The 20,010-nt window shown below is 42.3% G+C and overlaps 1 protein-coding gene across 6 annotated transcripts in view; it reads right to left on the bottom strand.

The window, feature by feature from the left end:
- BZW2 (basic leucine zipper and W2 domains 2) overlaps positions 1 to 20,010 on the bottom strand; it is a 94,182-nt gene that overhangs the window by 37,977 nt on the left and 36,195 nt on the right. For 5 of the 6 annotated variants that reach the window (XM_039524435.1, XM_039524431.1, XM_039524433.1 and 2 more), the window contains 4 exons: positions 17,396 to 17,460; positions 10,738 to 10,914; positions 5,623 to 5,726; positions 1,617 to 1,682 (listed from right to left, as the gene is read on the bottom strand). In XM_039524435.1, the coding sequence (XP_039380369.1) occupies positions 1,617 to 1,682; positions 5,623 to 5,726; positions 10,738 to 10,914; positions 17,396 to 17,453 (405 nt within the window). In that variant the 5' untranslated portion in view covers positions 17,454 to 17,460. Of the gene's footprint in view, positions 1 to 1,616; positions 1,683 to 5,622; positions 5,727 to 10,737; positions 10,915 to 16,955; positions 17,189 to 17,395; positions 17,461 to 20,010 lie in introns of all 6 variants that reach the window. The other variant, XM_039524437.1, reaches the window with a different exon arrangement.

The following is a 20,010-nucleotide window of genomic DNA, read 5'->3' as shown; positions in this document are numbered from 1 at the left end:
GACAACATGCTTCAACCCTAATATCAAACAACCACCATGAATGGTAAGAATAATATTTCCACACCCAGTTAAGTGTTGGAGTCTCTGCTGACATTGCCGATAAGGGTGACTATTAGTGCCAACTATAATTCTTATTTCAGCTGAGTTACTTGCCACTGGAGATGGGATTGGTACCAGTTCACATGTGCTAGAACACCAGCAATCCATTTTAGGTAGCTACTTTGTCATTACTGATTTGAACTGATGATTAAAGAAAATGGGCTAATGGATTGATAAAGCCTCAAATGACTTTGTATTGAACACAATCTGTAAGTGGCACGATTGTGGAATATGCTCTCTTAAAAATGCACAAAACTCGAAGTGAAGCAAATTACAAAGCAAGTTAAAAAGAAGAGGCGGTTTGAATTGACATGGTATTCCTTTGTTAAATATGCAGAACGCTTTCCGTAATTTGAATGAGTCAACATTTCTTATGTCAACGATTATAATAATTAACAGCAAGAATGTCAGATTTGTGTGGGGAAGAGAGGTAAATTTAGTTCTACAATGAGTGATGCACTAAGCAATCAGCATCAGTTAAAAGGTATATGGACCACAACTATAAAAACAGCTTCGTGAACTAGCAAGAATGTGCAAATAAGAGCCAATATCCCTAAGCCACTGTATTTGTAAAAGGGAGTCATTTTGACATCAGAAAGACACTTCCTCAGTTTTTCTTTGTATGATATTTAATACTTGGAACAGTATTCCATATTCTTGCTCATTTTTATTAAATGGAGGTATTTTAACCACAGGAGCAGTTATACACACATCAGCACTGACCACAGTTTTATTATTCCAACCATTAACCTACAATATATTTTATATATTAATTCTGGCCAGAATTAATAAATCCAAACATTTCTTCACAGATTTCTTCAGGTTTCCATATAATTCAGTAAATGCCACAATTCAAAACACGGCCACCACATTCACTGAAGTCTAAAGTAAGCAAATACAATAACAACTCTGTCGTTGTGATACTTGCTCTTAATATGTCACAGAAATGCATTCAAAGCCTCCTAATCACCTAAAACTTGGTTTAGGGCTCATTCTGCAACCTATACACACCAGACTAGTCACTACTCATACAAGCAATCTTACTTCAATGCATGGTAGATTTGCATTCGCTATATAGAAAATATATGCTAAGAGTTTGAGACAACTCTAGGTTCTGTTGATATAGGGCCTTGGTGGTGAAATTCATCCCAATGAGTGCTCTCCAAGTGGTTCCATAGCCATCAGAGCACCACAGGCTAAGATGAGAAAGTGGGGGTCGGGGTAGTCTGAGGAGCCAAGGCTGCACTGACTCAGCATGTATCCTGGACAATCTCCACAGGCAGTGCTCTTATAGACCCTCAATGACAAACTAAAGCTACCACTTCTGAGAGTTGCAATTTGCATTTTCTGACCCAGCCAAGTTAAATCAAGACAACAACAACAGCATGTAAGAATCAGGGGCGGCTCTACAAAGTAGGCTGCCCGCCAAATGCCGCCCTCCCAGGATGTAAGAATATGCAGTTACTTTGGACAGAGGGTAGGTGATATTAAGCCCAGAGAGATACTGGCACCATTACCTTTTTGATTTCCTCTTCAAATGCCTTTTCCAAATATTTATATCTCCTGATTAGTTTATTGAAGACCTAAATACAAAATAGATTAAGTCAGCATATTTTACAGGTAGGAGGCCAGGAACTAGCACTGTTTCCTGTAAGTCAGTAAAGAACACCCATAACTTATCTGTGATAACCCTTGGAATACAGAATTTTTTAAAAAAAAGAAGACCTATTCCAGCTCTGAGGAGAAAGAAGTAGGGATTAGTGGCTTCTTAAGCTTTTATGTCCTATTATATGATTTTCTTTTAAATATGACCAAATATACAGTGTTTCCAGGAAAGTAGCAGCTACCCAGTACAACAGGTGCTGTGCGCATTTGTGCAGCAATCTCTTGTCTCACAAGCTACCATGACAAATGTTCTGATTCTCAACCTCTCATCCCTGCTCCCCTCTCTTCTCTCTCTCCCCAGTGCCCCATCATCCCTTTTTTACCCCATTCATAGCTCCAGTTGCAGGAGTGAAACAATGGGGATATCCCCACTTTGCATACATCCTCTAACAACTTAGCTGCCTTGGAAGGCTGGGGGATTGAACAAACTGAGGTGGGCCTGTAATGCCATGATGTTAAGGCTAAATACCTTTAGTAGATGCAGGCTTATTAACAAAGACCTTTACCAAAGTATCATAAAATGCTTTATGATCAGAGGGAGAGGGAGAATACTTTACAGTGCTAGCAAAGTTATTTTAAAAATCTTTTCAGGGACAACTCTGCAAGAAACCAACAGTCAGTTCTACCGGAGTGTAACAGGCACATTCTGGTAACTTTCAGATTATTTTAATAGGAGTATCTTAATTCTGGGCCTCAAAAGTTTTGGAATTTTCATAAAGAGTCTTGCATTTCTCCCTTCCCCACCGAAAATCCCCTCCTCTCCTCAGCAGGTTCTTCCCATGTCTGTATGTGTATGCATACATATCCTTTTCTGGTACATTCAGAGAATAAGCATTAGAGGTTTCCCCTTCTCCCCACATTGGCATCTTCAGGAACATCTCCCTTCTCTTCTCAGAGTTTGTTTTTAATTCTTATAGGGGTAGTGGATGGCTGGGAAGAGACAGCAGTGGGCCTTTCCCTGTTCTCTCCTGAGGGGACATAGGTCTCCTCCCACTAGCGGCTCCCCAAGTCTCTCCCCTTCCCCCAAGATACTCTGATCTTTTCCCCTCAAATCAACTTCTGCCTTCTATTCATGTCTGTCCTCCACTTGTCTGTTTCCCTCTCTTCCCCTTCCATAACTGCCTCCCTATCATTTGTCTCTGTTCTGTCTCTTCATCCTTTGTTCCCTGTCCTCTCCATCTGATGCAGCACAGGTAAAAGGTGGAGGGTAACATACTGCTACTCTGGCTGCAGTAGCCTGGGTGTGTTGGTGTTGAGAGGAGAGAGGTTGAAAATCAGTGCTCTCACCACTGTGCAGAGCCAGCACCAGGCTTGTGACTGACGTGGGATTCAACTGGGATGGGGAGCTGGTTTACAATAAATATAATTTAATTTTGTTATTGTTGTTGCCAGGTTATTGTGACCTGAGGGTAAATGATAGAATCCATTTACTTCGATAATGTATTTTTAAGAGGGTGTCAAGAGCCTATGACTGGCACTCTTGTTGCACAGCAGCAGAAAATGAAATAAAGGATGAAATATGGAAATGTATAGTTAATTAAGATGTAGAAAGAGAATGAAAATCATGAGCTAGGACAGGGGTAGGCAACCTATGGCACGCGCACCAAAGGCAGCACGCAAGCTGATTTTCAGTGGCACTCACACTGCCCAGGTCCTGGCCACCGGTCCAGGGGGCTCTGCATTTTAATTTAATTGTAAATGAAGCTTCTTAAACATTTTAAAAACCTTATTTACTTTACATACAACAATAGTTTAGTTATATATTATAGACTTATAGAAAGAGACCTAAAAATGTTAAATTGTATTACTGGCACGCGAAACCTTAAATTAGAGTGAATAAATGAAGACTCGGCATGCCACTTCTGAAAGGTTGCCGACCCCTGAGCTAGGGTTTTTAAGCCTTTTGCCTTTTAAAAAACTAAGAAAATGTTACATATTATGACACAATTTGAAATGTGGAGAAGTGCTTTGGGATACTTAGGGCATGTTTACACTGGAATTAGGCACTTGTAGCTCGCCTGTGGCAGCTGACTCTGGCTCGGGCTAAGGTGCTGTTTAATTGCAATGTAGATTTTTGGGCTCAGGCTCCAGCCGGAGCTCTGGGACCCTTCCCTTCCACCTCATGAGCCCAAGTCAATCAGTTGACCTGGGCCAGCTGCGGTCGTTCTGCAGGACTTTTATTCTAGTGTAGACATAATCTTAATGTGCAACGATAGCATCTACAAGGACCAGCTAACGTGCAACATGTTAGTGCGCTTTAGAAATCATACCCTTGCTGTGCACACAGGGCTTGTCTACACAGAGCAGCAAAGTGCCGTGCAAGTAGTGGCATCACTGGCACATTTAAGAGTCTTCAAGTATGCACTGACATAAGACTGGTCTGCAGGATTAAAGCAGACCCTGAGTGTTACTTTAATCGTTATTTTAGCCTTAATTTCACTTCTTCATGCTAGAGTCAAACCTCTGTTTCCTGTTAGTCCAAAAACAGTTGGCAGAGTCAGTAATGGAAGCATCAATTCAGTTATTAACTACAAAATACTAATTTGTTTTGCTGACTTTTGGTATGACTACTTTGACTGTGCTGCATTTCTAGTCCCTCAAACTTCTTGCCTCTACACTTAAATGCAGATTCAATAGCAAAGCTAAATTTCTCTCCCTCAGATTTATATTTTCAGTTGTCATTACCAGACAACTTTAAAACCTATCCAAGCTGAAGAACCAAAAGCAACAATTTTGTGTAATAAATATTATGAATAAAGATGTTCTTAAAAAGAGAGGCATATTCTTAACATGGGGTGGAGTGGCTAAACATTTTGCTTGCTACACAAAATAATTTCACTCCTCCAGGTGGATTTTTAAAGTAGCCTCGCACATCTCAGCCAACATATTCTATTGAAACAATTCTTGATGCTAGTGCCCTTTGTACGAGTCTTGCGAGGGTTTGTACATCACCTGAACATATCGGCAGGGATAATGGTTCTTATTCTTTCATGTATTGTATCCAGTGTTACAATAATAATTAGTTACATAGGTACTATTTACAAAATAACAGATTTATTGTTATTTATTATACCTGGACACACACTAATGAGATTTTGTTTTTTTAAATTTAGTTTTACTTATATGCAGAATTATAGGGTGGCTCATTTTTCTGTAATGACAATACTCATCCTTATTAGAATATTACAGATTATGATGCACTGCTATTACTCATTGTTATTATTTGTTATACTCCACTAAGGAGTTACGGGATTTGAGATATTCTTGCATAATGTTTTATGTTTCATTGCTTATTTATATTTATTTCACATAGGCCTATTTTTCCAGTCCTTCAAACTCTTACTCTTGTGAATAACCTTTTTCATCACTTGTAGAGGACCACTGACGTCAACTGGACTATTTGTGCAAATCCCGATTACTTGCCTGAAGAAGAGTTGTAGGATTAGGCTTTAAATTTTTCAGTCATTACTCTTATGTACCATCTGTTAATTAAATATAAACTTGCTAAAACCTTTTATAAAATAACTCTGTATGTAGAAAAGGACAGCCCAAACTAAAGAGAAGAATAGGAAATGATTGATAAACCTCACAAGAAATAGGATCAAAGATAAATGTATGACAGCCCTATAATTGTCTTTTAAAGGACTTGTGACCAGATAATTCTAGAAATCCCTTTTCTTATCTAATGCTTATAGGTTAGAGGGGACAAAGGCAGATTAGTACAACTATACTACTTAATTGCTTTGTAATTAGTCTACTGCAAGGTCAATCTGCAGATTTATCATTATTATCTTTTCTAATGACTTATAAACAGACTACAGTGGCCTGTCAATAATGGGTTTCCCTTCCTACCCTAACCTGAGCATAGTTTCGGATAGTGTCATGATCTTCATCTGCAGAAAATACACAGTGGCTGGTCATCTTGGTCTTGTCATTGTCATCTATGCGTGTCCCTCCAGGGGCTAAAAAGAAAGAGAAAAAGCACAATAAAGATGCACCATTCAGATAAGGCCCCCTAAACTTACTAAAGCTTATAACCTCTTCAGTATCACTAGTGCAAGGTGGAATGAAAATGGGCATCAGAAGCAATAGCAAAAATAGGCCTCAATTCAGCATGTGAACAGCCCCACTGAAGTCAAGTGAATTAAGGTCAAACATTTTGTCTCCTCTACCATTTTTATGCCAATATATTAATACAGAGTTTCAGGGAACAGCGGGGAGAACTAACTTTTTTTCTAAAGGAAAAAGCAAACAGTGGAAATAACTAGATAAAGTTACGGTATGAAAAAGGTTATTGATACAGGTTTGTAATCAAGCACCCCAAACAGAATTTGAACATAAAAGATGCTTAAAAAAAGTGTCTCGGATAAAATTAATATTGAAAATATAGACCATTATGCTTCAGGAAAATCTACTAAATATAAAATGGAAAAACACAGAGTTGCAATTCAGACACAGGTGCTAGGCAGCTGATTATTTATTGAAAACTATTTCTGCCTACCAATCTTCCCCCAACAAATTAGTTCAATTTGTGTTTGTTTTTCTTAAACATCATCTCTCTTCTGCATCATTACTATTGATCACCCTTTCAACAGACTGTCTGCATTTGTTTGTACTTCTTTCCCATTTGTAATCTATAAATCCTCAGTGCTGTGAGGTCTTGAGGATACTCACAAGTTGGGACAGCATTTCCGAATGTCTCAAGTTTGATTTTCCACCCTTATTCCAGGAATCATGCAGCCATATTTCAAGCTGCTTTTGTAGCTATAGCATGGGTGGGAATTATAGTGGAAGTTTTCCTGGTACATCAAGGGCTAAAATCTGTGCTTCTGCAGTCAATAATGCAGATTATTCGCTCTCAGTTCTCCAGTGGCTGTTGGAGGTAGTGACACAATAGAGTTTTCATCCAATACCATTATGCTGAAATATTTTGAAGTAGATGTGGGCTGGTTCTATATAGCTCATCCAGAAACTATGTAAATGGGATCAGAGCTTATTCCTTTTAGAACAGTGGTGGGCAACCTGCCGCAGACAGGCCGCATGTGGCCCATCAGGGTAAGCTGATTGTGGGCCACATTTTGCTGATGTTGACCATCCGCAGGCACAGCCTCCTGCAGCTCCTAGTGGCGGTGGTTCACCGTTCCCGGCCAATGGGAGCTGTGGAAAACGGCAGGCCACAGGGACCACAGGTTGCCCACCACTGTTTTAGAAACCGCAGTCAAAGTAACTGAAGAGTAAAGGGAAAATACTGCTGCACACTCAAATTCACTGCTATAAATACAGTTGTTGAGATACTAGTAACTAATCTGTATGTCAGTAATCCTCTGAGCATTCCCCTCGCTCCCTGCGTGATTTCCTTTAGTCCCTTTCACTCAGGGCCGGCTCTAGGCTTTTTGCCGCTCCAAGCAAAAAAAAATTTGGCTCCTCCCCCTGCTTTTTTTTTTTTGGCTTTTACATGTTTGCACTTTGCAATGTTTTTGTTTTGTTTTGTTTTTTGACTGTTTAAAATTAAAAAAATGAAAACAGAGAATTTGTAGTTAGTGAAATAAAACAATTTCCTACTAGTGCCTCATTTAATTTTAAGCATTGAGAAATGTTTGAGAAACGCTTGTCTTGGTCTAATCAACTGTGAATAATTTACATTCTGAGTCCAACTTTTCAGTATAAGTGAAGCTGACTTTTCTCAAAGCTGTATGTGTGTTTGAAAGAATAATTTTCCCCATTTTCTAAATATATTCTCCTATTCAGCACTTTCTTTACCAAAGTGACAGAATCTGCCAGCCCTATTGCTGTTCCAGTGCCACATTTCCATGCTATGCTAAGCCAGTCCTTCCGTAGGGAGTATTTCTTGTTAGTATGGCACAGGAAAAAAGGTAAAGCACACACAAAATCTGTGGAGGTTCCTTTGCTCTGGCAGGAGAGGGGGAAAAATAACTGTCAAATCTGGTTTACAACTGAGATCAGACTGACTGATTGTAGTAACAAAGCCAAGTAAAGTTTAAAATGGATTTAAGGTTAACAGTGTGGCCTTGAAAAAGACCATTTGAGCTTTTTGACTACAGTCTCTGGCTTTTGTCCTTTTGGGGCACAACCTGAAAGTTACTTGTTATCTGTAGGTTTCAGAGTAGCAGCCGTGTTAGTCTGTATCCGCAGAAAGAACAGGAGTACTTGTGGCACCTTAGAGACTAACAAATTTATTTCAGCATAAGCTTTCGTGGGCTACAGCCCACTTCTGTATTTATTTTTTGGAGTTCTGACCTCAGAGCATAACTTTTTGAAGAATATATTGGTACACCTGTAAAAGAATTTACCATTTTTTGTTTAATCTTTAAAATGCTTGCATTTTTAAATAAGACTCCTTTTTCCATTTATATTGTAAGTGTGATTTCCCCAAAGGATGGAATATTTATTTGTTTTATTTTACCAAAGTTAAATATACATTGTCTTCTTTCAGGTAAGATCCTATTCATGTGCTTATATGTGCTTATTCAGCAGCTTATATGAAGGAAATATACATATAAAGCATTTAAAGAACACAGTAAAAGCATTTAATCATTGTACTGCTGTATAGTACTTGTTATAGTACTATTGAGAAATATATTATGGTTTCTGAGCATTTATTAGAAATGTAAACATTCTTAATGCTCATCTGATTAAATATTTGTCCTGGGAATGAAGTTGTTTTCACATAAGAAGCAGAGCATAGAAAGTGTGCGCTTAGGGTCTGATCAGAGGCTCACTAAAGACAATGGAAAGAGGGCTGCCGACTTCAGTGGGTTTGGGATCAGCCTCTTATAGACCAACCTTGTTAACTAAATTAAAATTCGATAAGCCTGGTGGTGAAATAGGCTGTGGGGAGCTTTCAGTCCATTCTGAGGCTCTCCCTCCCTCTCATTGCCCACTGGAGTGCTCCAGGTGGGACTGCCTCGAGGGTCCTCTAGGGAGCTGCCCACTGCCTGCTGATCGCGAGCTGCACCCAGCGTTGGCACTAAAGAGGCAGCATCAACGTGCTTGTCTTGCAAACAAACTGCAATAGCGCAAAGTTTTGGGCAGGGTTTGGGGCAGGGGGGTGCCCCCTTTGCTAAACTCCCTGGAATCCCCGTGCAGCAATTTGGAAAGCGAGGTTAAAGCAGATGATGAGGAGTCTGACAGCGTGTGTGTGTTTCTCATGGGCTGGCATCGCTGGCGTGGAGGACAGCTCTGCACCGCCAAGTCTAGCAAGTAGCTAGAGTGGAGGAGGTGGCAGTAGGGGCTGTGCACAAGGCTGCTCAGCACGGGCAATTATTGCTCCAGCTGTTTGGACAAAGACACAAAATCCTAAGAGGGAAAAGGGTGGTGGATTTGGCAGCCCAGGAGCGGCGGCTGCGTTGCCTGCCAGGAGCCAGGATCATGCGGGCTGAGCTGGTGGGCTCGGAGTGACTGGGATTCCCGCTCCCCTACCTCCTGCGGGAGGCTGGTGCTGGGCAGAGGCATCAGGCACCTGCCCGGGGGCGGGCTTGGCTCAAACACTGGGGCCCCAGAGCCACTGGAGAGGGGAACCCTTGGATCCGCTTCTCAGCCGGGCTCCCCACTCCAGCGGCCAGGGGCTGCTCCAGGGAGGAGACCCGCCTCCCCCTGCACGTGCCCGGATGGAGCTGGCACTGCTGCCTGGGTCTAGCTGCCGCCTGCTCCCCCAGTGCACGAGCCTGTGCCCAGGCGCAGCTGCCTGACAGGAGCAGCCCATGGGCATGGGCTTGTGCCAGGGCTGTGCTTGTGCAGCTGCCCGGCGTTAGCCCATGAACTGAGCCGCTGCCTGGAACTAACCAGCCTCCTGCGCAGCCCATGTGCTCCAGCCTGCGCCCAGGTGCCACCGCCACTGCTGGCTGGGACTACCTGCCTCCTCCCCCAGTGGATGCTGCCGGGGAGCGGACGGACCGCGCAGACTGGGAGGGGGGCTGCCGCGGCTGCCAGAGACAGAGTGCCTGTGCCCTCTGCGCTCACCAGCATGCTTTACTTCCAGCTGGCGATCATGGCAGGGACCGTGATGCTGGCTTATTACTTTGAGTTCACGGACACCTTCACGGTTAACAGGCAGGGCTTCTTCTGCTACAGGGCTCCTACCCAGGGCCGGCTCTAGGTTGCCGTCCCTGGAAATGTGCCGCCCCAAGAATGTGCTTGTTTTGCTGGTGCCTAGAGCCGGTCCTGCTTTCACTTATCCAATGTTATCATCTTTAAATTCAGACTCTTACATGTACCTAACAGTAACCTTGCCTCATACATCCAGTCTTGCATCTCCAGATACCCTTCTCCCAATCACATCTTTACAACTTGCTACCATCTCAAACTCAACACCACAAAACACTCAGCTTACTTTCCTTCCAAACCCCCTTCGTTCCCACCGACAACTCCACTGTCTGCCACATCACCCAGGCTCACTACCTTTGTGTTGCATTCTCCTCCCACATTCAGGCTGTCGCCAAATCCTGTTGCTTCCTCCTCTACATAAACAGCTCTTAACAAAACAACAGTTCTTCTCTCTTTCATCTTTATTGCAAAAAGCCCTTGCCCAAATCATGATCATCCTTCCCTTTGATTACAGCAGCTTTCTCCTCTTCACTTCATACAAAAAGCTGCCTTAGCGTCTTCCTCTCCTCCTGTACCAGTGCTGTTCATGCCAACACATTTGGCCTTTCTGTTGTATTCATCAGTTGCCTCTCTTATATGTGGATTTTAAGTGCCTCAGGGCAGTGACCATTTTTTGTTTGCACAGTAGGATTCTCATCTAGGACTGGGGTCCCTAGGCACTACCATAACACAATAATAAATAATACCACCACCTATCTGATTGCAGACTAAATAAGTACCTAGATAGATGGTACTGAGGGCAGAGTTAATAGCTTTTGTGGAGCAAAGTGTACACTATTTAACCACATTCCTCCACTAAAATGTTATGTACAGAAATTTTCTAGCATCAACAAGATGCGCAAAGTTTACCTAACATGCTGCCAGCTATCAGGATATCAAACAGCGTGTCAGCATAGCGACGATAATCTAGCCTTGAGCCTGTTGAGTCCAGAAACTTGGCTACAGCCTCCAGATCATTCCCAGCTTCATTGAGGCCTTGGATGATTGTATCCCTGAAAACTGTGGGTTCAAATTTCTCCTTTTCATCTAGGAAAGGAAAAACAAACAAACAAAAAAGTCAACCAACCATCTATATGCTTAGATTTACATATTAGACAACAACTGACATGTCTGTGGTATGGGAGCATAACATATTTCCCATTCTGATTATCCTATTTCACAAGTATCAGTGGCTTTTGTTAGTTCTGGGAATTGTACTTTTTTCTCTCCCCCTTCTTTTTCAAAAACTAAAAAGGAATATGCACAACCTACCTTGGGGAAATTAAATAGAAGAAATCCATTAATGCAAAATTAAACTGTATATATGTACAATTTTCTATTGCTATTTCTCTTATTAAATGCATTCCTCAATATGTTACTATATATGTTGTTAAATTAGATGATAAAATACAGGCTGTGCAAAGCTGCCTAGTTAAAAGTGCGGCAGGAACTTTCATTTTCTGATGTTCTTCTTTGAATTTTAACTGCAACTTAATTCATGCACTGACGTATGCAAATCTTGGCGAAGAGAAGAGATCACAACAGCCAACAAACTCCTATGTTCTATCAGCACGGAGGAGTGTGAGTGGGGGTTTACATGGTGTTGTCACCAGTTGTTCCCCAGATTGACAGAGAGCAGCAGCTCTTGAAACAGAGAAGAGTGACATTCAATGATGCATCACCTAGTTCAGTTCCCGGTAGAAACCCTTGATTAAAATGCTCACTTTGACCTTCAGATAGCATCTCTAAATCAAGATCTTTAGTCATAATGGATGCACTTGCAAATCTAGATTAATCTTAGACACATACACATATACCTCCTATTGCTTCTTCTTTCTTTGATAAACTAACAAGGTGCTAATAGGGAGCCATGTACACCTGAAACCTCCCAGCAAAGCAAGGATTTACACTTGTGCGCTTTGAATGGCTTATGTCTGAGAGCATGTCTACACTATACTCTTAAATCGACTTAGATTAGGTTGATTTACAGCCACTGCAGTAATTACTACAGTGGCTGATGTCCACACTATTCTCCTTCTGTCAGTGGTGTGTGTCCTCACCAGAGCACTTCCACTGACCAAAGAGAGGGAGTGTGGGGGGCTGAGAGCCAGGGCTCTCAGTTCCACGCATCTTCCCGCTGGGAGCCCTGCTGTCCCCCTGGGCTTCTCGCCTCCCCACTCCCTGCCCAGAGCTGGGGGGCAACCACCCTTGGCTTCTCGTCTCCGGCCGGGAGAATTGCACCCGAAGTCCAGTCAGCTGCCATGCTCCTGCTGGGGAACCAACAGTCTGGTCGGCTGCCGTGGTCCCGGCAGGAAGCGAGGAGCCAGAGGGGAGCCTGGGCAGCAGCATGGCTTGGAGCAGAGATCCAGCAGAGCCCTGGAATTGACAAGACAGCCAACAGTCAATGTAAGGAATGCAGTGTCTACACAGACACTGCATCGCCCTAACTACACCAACGTAACTCCACCTCCACGAGAGGTGTAATGCACTTACATCAGTGGGACAAGGCTGTAGTGTGTAGCCGCCAACCTACCTGTGCAGCATAGACCAGGCATGAGAGTGTTTAAACAGAAACAATCATGAATTTTACATAGCATTTTGTCATCTGTTTTAGATATTGGTGCCAAGTCATATGATCACATAACAGCAATAATTACTTAAGAATATAATAGACTCTGCACGTGAAGGAATAAACCTCTCATTTACTAGTAAAAATGAAGATCTATTAAAAACCTAGATCAAGCAAATGGTTCTGCCACTGCACCCTTAAACTAGCCCTATTCAAACTATACCTCCTACTGGAGCAGGTCCCAGGAGCTGTGGGGCATGTAATGAAAATACTCTGCAATGGTCTGTGAGGAATTTCAGTGCAGGTATTGATAACGAGAGTAACTCAGTGGGGATTTTGGCAGGGCATTAAAGGGAATGGAAAGAAAAGAAAGGGCTTAGTGTGGAAGTTAGTGCTCCAGGAAAATCCATGGAGAAAAACTGTAGCAGAGTCATTCTGAGCAGTCATGCTGCTTATTCACAGATATCTTGAGCCTCCTAGAGTTCTTCTCAGCAAGGACTATAAAAAGCAATCATTTCACCTTATGTGTACTAATGCCCAAAATATTTTTATTTGTGCACAAGAAACACAATACCAGGAGAAGAATCACGAATGCTACCAAACAACCAAAGGAAGTACAAACTATTCCTCCTTGGGGAACCACAAGAATATGTATTATTCACACGATATCAACAGCATGCTAGGTGCTTTACAGACAGTTAAGAAGACAAAGTCCGTACCCCTAAGAGTTTTAAATGTATGGATGTTTTTATATTTTTCAGACAGGCAGGTTTAAAAATACTCAATGTGTTAAATTTCGAGGGCTTCACTGTGTCTAGCACTATGGGGGCTGTGGATCACAGTGCAACACAAACACAACCACCACTAATATTTTCTACAATTATTTTAAACCCAGATACTTTTCTTGCCTACAAGTCTCTTCCCATCTGGAATGTCCTAATATTTTCTTCTCTGTTGCAATTTAACATGTGTAGGAAGAGGATTTTTTTTTAAATTGCCCGAAGAGTGATACACATCATTAGTGAAATGTTGTTCTCTTAACAACTTGCATCCCTAGAAGTGAAGTGCTGAACCAGCACAACAAGCTGAATAAGAAGCTGTCATCATGGAATAGGAACAGTATGTGAAGTTTTCAAGTGCATAATTAGGCCAGCTAGCAGTTCCACTCATTTTGTTTCTAGAAGTCACCCTCTTCCCTTCTGTACAGATGCACCACATCATAAAATACATTTGAATCTTCCTCTTTAACAAATTAATCCTCAACAAAAGGCTCACAAGCCAGGGAAACTGAATTCATTCCTCCACACAATCCATCCCATCCCCTTTCTGACCTCATTTTACTGTATTAGTATTTATTTTGACTTTCTACTGAACAATTTTCTTCCTGAATGGCACCTGGATTTCCTTTTTCTTCACTTCCTCCTATACTGCAGTTTACCCATTCTCACCAACTTTCTGGCTAATAGCATCTGCATGGTTCTTTAGTTTGCCAGACTGTGTGTTTCTGAAGGATATACTCCCATCTCTGATATCACAGGAATAGATCTGGGTCTCATGTGCTGGCATGAAGCATTGCCAATATGCCACTGGGCCCATGTGACACCTACAGTGTTTTATGTGGGCATGTGTTTTTCCAGCCTGGTCAGGCATTGGTGATTTTGCTCCAGATCCTACCTTCTCTCTCATTTCACAGGAGCCTGAAACACAAGAGGAAAGGAATACTCTGTGCAGTCACATCTATGCTCCAATATGGTAGGCTTGTGTATATCTGTGCATGTCCACAAATCCTGGCCTGATCCCAACTACTGCAGATAGGACCACTGAAAAAACAGCATTCAGGAGTATAGGAAAGACTGCACTGAGTAAGAGTTCACTAGAATTCTCCTATTTGTGCAAGTAACCAGATAGTAGAGGCCAGAGTGCAACATTTAGCCACCCCACCCAGGGGAAGCCCAAAGAGGGACTGCATCTTAGACTATCACACATTGCAACACCACTCCAGTTGCCCCCTCCCCGCACTCTCCCTTCTCCCGCTTTAGTAATTTTAACTCCTGGCAACTAAAGCACTGTTAACAGATGTATGTTAGCAATTTCTTTAGTTGCCAGCAGACAACTAAGCTCTTCAGGGAAGGAACTACGTCTTCCTAAATGTCTCCACAGCACCCAACACATTTGGAGCACTGCTGTAATACAACATAACAGCTAAGCAAGAAGCAAGCTGAGAACTGCCTCCTGAAAAAAAACAGGCTTCTTCAAGGTTTTTCCAAGTTTGGCACCCTAAAAGCGAGCCACCCAGAATCCAGTCACTTTGGCCTTGTCTACACTACAGAGCTAGGTCAATGCAAGGCAGCTTATGTCAACCTAACTCTGTAAGCGTCTACACTAAAATGTCGCTCCTGCCGATGTAACTCGCATGCTACGCTGACTTAATATTGCACTTAGGTTGACGTAGTTAGGTCAACACAGTGTCAGTGTAGACGCTGCGTTACTTGCATCGACTTTAGTAGCCTCCAGGAGGTGTCCTACCGTGACTGCTCTGATCACTGTTCTGAACTCCACTGCCCAATGGCCAGGTATGCAAGTACATGCCCCTCCAGGAATGTCCACAACCATCTTAAATTGTTTCTTTCTATGTCCCATGGCAGGCTAGCCTCCAAGGAATTGTCATGTTCCACACAGCTCCTCTGGCAGGGTTGGGAGGTAGGCAGAGGGCAAGGGGAGCCCAAACAGACAAAACACAGCTGGGAAGAGAGTAGCAGCAATGGTTCCCATCAGGCTAAATCCCTTTTCAGAAGCCAACATGCTAGAGCACCACATGGGCAGACCACCACTAATGGCCCAGGCCACTGAGGACCTTGAACTTGATTCTTGGACCACTTAATTAAGGAAGGTTAGTTTTGCCGAGGACACACGAGAACTCTTTTTTTTTAAAAAAGCACTAAAAACAACAGTGCCACCAATGAAACGTGCATACGAGTGGCACATTAAGACATGTATTATAGCTATGAGCAGACTATCATAATTTATTGGAGGAGTGGTCAAGAGACATACAGCTCCAAAAGCCTCTCCAGAAGAGATAAACCAATAATTTAAAAGGATACACACTGAAACTAATTTTAATTAGCTGCAAAAAAACAATATCATGTAACTGTTCTGATAAATCCATTGTAAACCAGAGCAGTTAAAATCCAGGTTAAATTACAGATAATAGAATAAATTACTATAGCAGCGAGGATATATCTATAATTCATATTCTCTCTCTCTCTCACACACACACACACACACATTTTGCTCACAGTGGTTTCTGTAGTATCACATCCATTATTACCAATTGTTTCTCTTCACAGTCAAAGTGAACTACTGGTAAGCAGCCCTTTATTGGTGCAATTCCCAGACTAAACACAACCTACAGCAGCCAGTGAGCTGTAAAATACATTATGAGATGCATCTGTGCACGTAAAAGGTTATATTTCACTAGAATACCTTGGTGATTTTGGCAAACCCAGTGCCAGCTCATACCAAGTCCCCAGGCCTCACTGAACACTGACAAATGCATAGCTGGAAACCTGTCTGGCTTACCTGTGTGGTAGTACTGTTAAAATAGATATTACACTTATAAGAATGTGTTTAAAACTTTATGGAAACTTGTAGGATGCCACATGTATTAATCCTACTTATAATATCTGTATCCCATATTATAAAGTAATGTTTAAATGTTGGCTCTGCAACTTTAAAATGTTTGCTAAAACTGTAAATCCCACAGTCAGGGAAGAAGCATTTTACCAAGTGTGAAGTGCTAGTTTATAACAAGAGCTGTTGTCTCCTCTCTCAACAAAAGAAGGTCTACAGACATCAGAGAAGCCACTGTGGACAAAAGACTCTATAGATTGCTTCCCCCACACCTCTGAAGAGGATAACGCACAAGCCCCATCCCATCGCTGCTTGATCACTATGAGAAGGGAATAAAAATACATGTTGAGAAATTGATATCCCTATGCTGCTTGAACTTGAAGATGCGAAGATTTCTAAGCATAAGCAAGAGATCTTCAGCTGTTTAGTTTGAGTTAGCCCTAAAGGGCATATAAAGCTTTCATATTATATCAGCTACTATCATCTTTTGGAACCTAAGATTGTATCGCACTGTACGTGTGTAACTGCTTTAGCCTTATACCTATTGTAAGACTGGCTATACGCATTGTCTTTGGTGAGAGATCTAGGATGCACTTGACCTGGGGTAAGTGACTGGTCCTTTGGGACTGGGAGTAACCTGGATATTGTTGTGATTTTTGGTGTAAGGGACCATCTATCACAGAGGCAGGTTTGCCTGTGTGGCAAGATAGATTGGACTACTCATGGGGACTGTCTGTGGCTCCCTATTAAGGCTATTATAGTTTCTGAGAAGTTCATACTTGTTACTTGGTTGATGAAATCTAAGTATAGAACACACCTCCACTTTCAGGGGGTAGAAATTAGGGGCACATTTTGGGGGATTGCATAGATTTGACTCTAAAAACCTTACCAGTTGAAGTTCATTTCTGAATACTGCTTGTCTTTTAAGAAACTTTTGGTAGTTGTGCTTTCTTAATAAAAAATGTGCCTTTACAGTGGCAGCTGGAAGGAGTGTCTAATCATCATCAACCATGCTTCCTAATATCCAAATCTTCTGTAATCCTGGTTAAAAACTTGCTCTTTCCGGAGGCTACTGCACACTAATACAAACAAAGCCAAGCTCCAAGTGTCTTATATGTAGTCCTAAATGTATACAAAAAGCATAAACTTTAGTTACATTAAAAACACTAACAGTATCCTTAACACTGATGGGAGGATGGTGGTGGGTAGGAGGGGACACCTTAATCCTACTAAACTTTCAAATGAGAGGACAGCAATCAATGCTTTATATGACTGTGATCATTCTAATCATCTTCATGAAGAGGAAAAAAAATAAAGCATTAATCCTACCCCTCTTCCTAGTTTTGAACCGCTGGCCTGTTAGCACCGGCTTCTGATGCTTATTCATAAAATTTCTGCAAGAGAAAGAAAAATAGTTTAACTACATATATCAATTTAATCAGAGTACTTACAGACAACATGGTAACGTGACAGTAAAGCAAAAAAGAAATTCATAGATTCAAGCAACACTGATGAAAAATTCTTGTAAAAAATAGTTTTTGTTATTTTAAAGACAAACAGAGCTATAATTTTAGCATAATTGGATTGAAATTTGTTTCCCTGACAAAGCTTGATTCATGACAATACTATAAAAATGGAAACTTTCATTCTACACAGAAATGTACCAGAAAATAATTTCAAAAGTTGTATTGTCACAATATCATTTGTCTTGCCTCTATTTCAAGAGATGTAAAGTAGAGAAATTAATTACAGTATTAGATAATGAGTCTCAGGACCAAGAATAATCCTAGCTCTAATAAGGGCCAGCTTTAACCAGCCATAGGATCTTCTATAGGATCATGATTTGTAAATTAATATATATTGGCATCATTATATAATTTAGATGATTTCTAAGATAAAAACAAAATTAAAACCCAGAAACACTTAAGATTAGATTGAAACTTTATTATCTGACCTGGTAGGGGACAACCAGGTGCTTCACTGGTTCAGGAAAGACCAAACTGTGATTTACAAAAGTCACAATTCCTCCCGACTGCCCCTCACTCTGAGGAGGGAGTAAATTACTTCACACCTTTTCAGAGAGCAACTTACTCTTGTCTTGTGCACCCAGTCAACTACCCAGGCTGGCAGGAAGGGGAGCACGGAGGCATGGATCCTCCCACTCTCTGCCGCTTCACTACCTATTAGCTTGCAGGGAGAATAGCCCCTGCTGTCCTCATTAGCAGACTAAAAATCTGAGCAAGAAAATCAGGGGGAACCTGACTCCCCTGCACAACCAGCAAAGGGCTGCAATAATCTAGCCCTTAGTGATGAAAAATAAATGACAACTCATGCCTTACAGAGTCCCATGGAAATCAATATGGGTTCTACAACAAAGATGTTTACAGGATCAAGTCTTTGGCAAATACTTCTCCCAAATACCAAATATATTTTCCTGCCCTATTCAAGTGTTTATAACCATGACTTGCTTATTAGCTACTAAAGAACTGGGAAGAGAAGTCATCGCCTTCTGTGTCCCGCACAAAATGGTAGCTAGTTTTCCTCCATCAGCAATTCTGTATTTAAATAGATACTTGATATTATTTAATAGAATGCCATCTAGATTTTCAAGCTAGGACGAATATTGGGCCTAAAGTATTGGAGAGTATTCCTTACATACAGGCCTCAATTAATGTGAGATTAATATGGCAATTTTGATTAAACCTTTACTCAATCATAATTATTAAATACTGTAGCATATTATCTGATGAGAACCGCTATTCTTCAGTTTTGAGTATATTAGTGTAATGGATTTAATTACATAGCTATATTTTGCATAAGCTTCACACCCTATATTGTTAAACAAATGCAAATACGTAATATAGAGTGTGGCAAAATACCTGCCCCTCTGCTTGTTAGCTCAGTCCTTCCCAGCCCCAGAGGCACAGGCTAGGGCACAAGGGAAAAGAAAACCCTTCTCAATCTCACAAGGCCGGGCTGATTCCTTCTCAGCCCCCCCTCTAGTTTCTTCCCCCCCCTTGGGGAGAATGCCCTCCGTCCTGCAACGAGTCTCAGAGCTCAGCTGTCCCTCCTTGCTGGCAGCTGCCCTGCTTCTCTCATCCTCCTTCCCCCCTTTCTGCTTCCTTGTCAGCAGGGGCGGCTCTAGAAATTAGGCTGCCCCAGGCAGCGCGGTGTGCTGCGCCGCCCTTCCTCGGTCCCGCGGCGGGTCCCCTCTTCCCGCGGCTCCGGTTGAGCTCCCGCGGCAGGTCCACCGGAGCCCCGGGACGAGCGGACCTGCCGCAGGCATGACTGCGGGAGCTCCACCCGAGCCGCGGGAACAGCAAACCTCCCGCGGGCTCCGCTTGAGCTGCCGCAGTCATGCCTGCGGGAGGTCCAGCCGAGCCGCCCCTCGCAGTCATGCCTGCGGCAGGTCCGTCGTCTGGGCCCGTGGACCTCCCGCAGGCATGACTGCGGCAGGTCCACCGGCCCAGCCTGCCGCCCCCTAGATTTGGCCGCCCTAGGCAACAGCTTGGTTTGCTGGTGCCTAGAGCCGCCCCTGCTTGTCAGGGAGGGTTTAAAAGGTCTCTAGCAACTGGGGCCAGCTGAACCTGATTAGTTGCTTCCTAACCCCTGCCCCAGCTGAACCTTATTTTGCTGGCTAAGCCTTCTGGGCTAATTGTTACCCCTCTCCAGGTAGCTAATTGGCCTGAATTTGCCACAAGAGTGAATATAATGAAGTTTCATTGTACCTACCAGTTCTCTTACATCTCCCCCCATCCTCCCCACAGAGGAGATAATTGTTTGGACTGGGTAAGCCATTTCACATAATTCAGGACATAAAACTCTACCAAGATTCTTGACTCATCTGAGAGCACCCTAAAGTTTTACCTATCGCAAATCAAGTTTTAGTGACAAACAAAAAAAAAACACCTAAAAAACTCAACAAAACACAACAACCCAATAAG

This window comes from Mauremys reevesii, linkage group 2 (genome assembly GCF_016161935.1).
Source record: "Mauremys reevesii isolate NIE-2019 linkage group 2, ASM1616193v1, whole genome shotgun sequence".
In the NCBI taxonomy this organism is placed as follows: Eukaryota; Metazoa; Chordata; order Testudines; family Geoemydidae; genus Mauremys; species Mauremys reevesii.
This window is presented reverse-complemented; position numbering and strand designations above follow the sequence as displayed.